This window comes from Benincasa hispida, chromosome 1 (genome assembly GCF_009727055.1).
Source record: "Benincasa hispida cultivar B227 chromosome 1, ASM972705v1, whole genome shotgun sequence".
Lineage (NCBI taxonomy): Eukaryota > Viridiplantae > Streptophyta > Magnoliopsida > Cucurbitales > Cucurbitaceae > Benincasa > Benincasa hispida.
The window spans coordinates 14,113,594-14,117,757 of record NC_052349.1 but is presented as its reverse complement, the minus strand read 5'-3'; the positions used below and the strand labels follow the sequence as shown (position 1 = coordinate 14,117,757).

General features: G+C 27.6%; 1 protein-coding gene across 1 annotated transcript; it reads right to left on the bottom strand.

Annotated features, from left to right (window-relative positions):
• Window positions 1–216: 216 nt before the first annotated feature.
• On the bottom strand, window positions 217–1,983 carry LOC120088922 (calmodulin-like protein 11). Its single transcript, XM_039046363.1, has 4 exons — window positions 1,781–1,983; window positions 1,536–1,693; window positions 1,363–1,443; window positions 217–547 (listed from the first exon to the last, which is right to left on the bottom strand). The coding sequence occupies exons 1-4, from the start codon at window positions 1,854–1,856 to the stop codon at window positions 410–412; spliced, it is 453 nt and encodes a 150-aa protein (XP_038902291.1). The 5' UTR covers window positions 1,857–1,983; the 3' UTR covers window positions 217–409.
• Between the last annotated feature and the right edge of the window lie 2,181 nt (window positions 1,984–4,164).

Below are 4,164 nucleotides of genomic sequence, written 5' to 3'. Positions count from 1 at the left end.
TTTTTATTTTTTATGATTAATTTTGTTAGTACATTTAATTGGCATAGAGTTGTGTCTTCAAGTCACATATATAAATCTATGTTTTTTCAGTAAAGAATAGATGATTTAAGTTGAACAAAAATGCAGTATAAAAAAAATAAGAATTGTAGACAAAAATAAAATAAATGTCATTAAAATTAAAAGGGATTTTAAGCAAGATATTTCAGAATAAGAGCCTAAAGAGATGAACAGTAAGAAATTGTTACTAGGAATAAAGAGGTGCTTACATTAATGAACAAGTGGAAGTGGGGCTAAAAGGGGAAAAAAAAACTACAAATTAATAATTACGTAAAAAGCAGGAAATAAATGAAATTATATGAAAATAAATGAAATTAAGTAATCGCCCTTTTTTGGGGTCCACTTGACGCTATCATCCAACGGCCATCATCATCTTGACGAATTCTTCGAAATTGACTTGACCATCACCGTCTAGATCGGCTTCTTTGATCATCTGCTCCACTTCGTCATCTGTAAGTTTCTCCCCGAGGTTGATCATCACGTGCCTCAGCTGCACATTATTTTTTTTAAAAATATCATCAGTTTTTTTTCAGCCGTTAGATTCTCCGCAGCCCCAAAAGTCAACGAATAATCACACCATTTATTTTTTATTACCAATATTCCTTAATCCAGTGCGGAGAGGTACATGGTACAGCGTACCACACATACGGTACATTGTACTCCCATCTCACGTATCTTTTCCCAATTTATCATTAAGAAAATTAGTTGTATCATTTATTAGTCGTCATATACATTTATTGAGTTTATTTAAAAAAAACTAAAAAAGCAAAGGTGGAACACACATGGTTAAATTATATAATATTAGTTATATATATATATATATATATATATATATATATATATATATATATTAATATATTAATATATATATAAAAACTCCCGTTTATTTTAATAAAATACTCTATTATTTCAAAAATTTACAAACATAGTTTGTAAACATTTATAAAGGTTTCTATGAAATTCTCAAACATTTATGAAAAGTCAATTAAATATTGCAAAATTGTTTAAAACATAAACATATTTTTAAAAAAAATAAAGGTTGAAGTTGAAAATTGTTTATATATACATAAATTTTAGACAATTATTATTTTGGTCTTGAAAGAAATCTCAATATAAACTTTTTTATTAAAACGCGTTTTATTTTTTTTTTTTTTTTTTAATAAAACCCTCAATAGATCTCGAATGAATTTTAAAAATATCTATCAAACAAATTTATAAAAAAATTAAAGAAGTTCAAAGTTGTAATTTAACTTTAAAAAACAGCAAAAAGAATATAGATTAATGGATAAATAAATAAATAAGTACCTCGGTAGCTGAGATGTATCCATTTTGATCTTTGTCGAACACTTTGAAAGCCTCTTTCAGCTCTTCTTCCGCATCAGTTTCCTGTAATTAAAAAGAAAAAGAAAAGTCAATATTCAAACGTTTTGACTCTTGAAACGACATGTCGTGGTGGGGTTTTCTTCGTTAGTGTTTACCTTAATTTTCTTGGCCATCAAATTGAGAAACTCGGTAAATTCGATAGTTCCATTGCCGTCGACGTCGACTTCCTTGATCATGTCCTGAAGCTCCTCCTCCGTCGGATTCTGATCCAACGATCGGATCACCGTCGCCAATTCCTCAATAGTAATGCACCCTAAAATCACAGTTCAAAGTTTTTTTAAAAAAATAAAAAATTCAAAACACTCTGTAAACGAAAAGGAATGAAAACAGGGGAGCTCACCATCGCCGTCCTTGTCGAACAGACAAAAGGCTTCCTTAAACTCCACGATCTGTTCTTCACTCAGTACTTCCGTCATTTTTTTCTCTCTTCAGAAAATTTTCTCGGGAAACAAACAGAAAGAGAGACAGAGAGAGAGAGGGAGAGAGAGAGAGAAATAGAAAGGATACAGAGGAGGGTTGGGAATGCGGAATCTGAGCTGGGGTTTATGTAGAATACCAAGGATGTGAAATGAGAAAATTATAATTTAATTTTTATAAAAAGAAAAAATAAATTAAAAAATAAATAAAACATTCCAAAAAAAGCTAATATTAAGAGTCAAATTTAGCTTCGTTAATAGAGAAGAATTCACTAAAGTCATCACCACCTTTACAAAAAGGAAAATTTTAAATTACTTCTTTCTTTATAATCAAAATAAATACCTAATTGCTCGTTAAAATAATATAAATATTACCACGTATTTATTTTCAAGATTTTCCAGCAGTTTCTATGCTACATTTATGATAAAAAAAAAAATTTATTTTATGTTTGGGAGTTCAAAGTGACTTTTGAAGGTAGTCTAACTAGGGATGCTTTCTCTTACAATCACTTAACTATTGTTAAAATTGTTTTCTCAAAGAAAAAAAAAAAAGGAAAAAAAAAAAACCCTGTTGTTAAAATTAACTACTAAGTCCAATATCATAAACATTTCGAAAATTGTTATTAATGAAGAAAGACATGTTCAATTTTATAAAGGTCACATCAAATTTAATTCAAAACGAGTGACCTAATTCAAAATTAAACATCTAAGTTAAATGAAAAGTTTAATTTGTAAATTTTTACAATTAAGCATAGTAGAATTTAAGCTTTTAATTATGTTTAATAGGCTTTTAAACATTTAAATTTATATTGTTTGATTTTTTTTTTTTTTTAAATGTTCAATAGACCGAAAATAAAATTTAGAGATATTAGATAGAGTCCTTATTACACAAAATCTTAAAAGTTTACTAAAGTTGTTGTCAAACCAATATTTTGAGCCATGATATATATTGAAATTCTATCTACCAAAATAAAACCTAAACAAAATCATACATCCTTCGTTATTTGAAATGGAGGAAGAAACCATTGGACCCCTGACAAATTAAAACATGAGGAATAATTAATTATAAAAAATACTCTTGAAATTTATCACTTTAAAACTACTTATTGTTTTTCTAAAAATTATCATATTAATGCAGACTTAGATTGAATTTGGGATAGAAATTTTAAATGAATAGAAATTACGACCTACAAGAAGTGTGTCGTTCATGACCTAAACCGATGTTGTAGTGTTTGGATATTAATTTTCATTTAGAGTCACGTAGACACTATTCTATGTCTCAATTTTTGTCAATTATTTTTATAGATTCATACTCCAAGGACACTTTTGAAAGATTTATGATATATCAAGGATAATAGTTCAATCTTTGAAAAAATAGGGGTGATTTTCTAAACAAATAAACAAATTTAGGAGTATTTTCTTATAAGGTTGAATTGCAAAATCTAGTCCACATACTTTGTGTTTTTGTCATCCTTCCACTTTCTAAATTACAAATTTAGTTCCTAAACTTTCTAATTTTAAAAAATTCATAGATATACTAGACACAAATTTTAAAGTGTAGACTTCTATCGAACATAAAATTTTAATTTATACCTAATAAATCAATTAACTTTTAAACCTCTCAGATTTTTTTGAAAATTATATTACTGACATATTAGATATAAAATAAAAAAATATAGAAATTTATGAAAGAATTCCAAGATATACTTGTTTATAATATAGAGGGTTAATATAATGAAATGGTGGAGGGAAGAATTAGGAATAAGATAATAATAAGATTGGGGAAGAAAAATGACAGCTGTGAGGGCTGAAGGAAAGGGGACAAATGGAAAGGGAAGCATTGAAAAATGAGAGAAAAAATTGTGTATTGGAAGATGTGTAGTGTGCAGTAGAATCCTTCAACCCCACCCAGCACGCTGCATTGCCTTTCCCTTGCCCTTCCCCTCCGTTGCTTCATTCATACACCTATTTTATTTCTTATATCTCATACCAAACCAATCCGAATAATTTAGTACTCCAAAAATATTTTCTATATTAGGATAATATTAAAATCTTTTTATTTATTGTGTATTGTATTAATATGTCTTTTTAAAATAATAAAAGAAATAAGACCCACTTACATCTATTTTATCCTCGTTTCATTTCTCGTTTAACTTTAACTATATGTTTTTATTGAATTAATTTAATACAATTTCAAGTAATTAAAAAGTCACTCCAAACAGACATTTAAGTTAAATTTATAAGTTTTTTAACATCTATTTGTACCACAAACATTTTAATCACTAATATAAACAATAGGTCAGTTGAG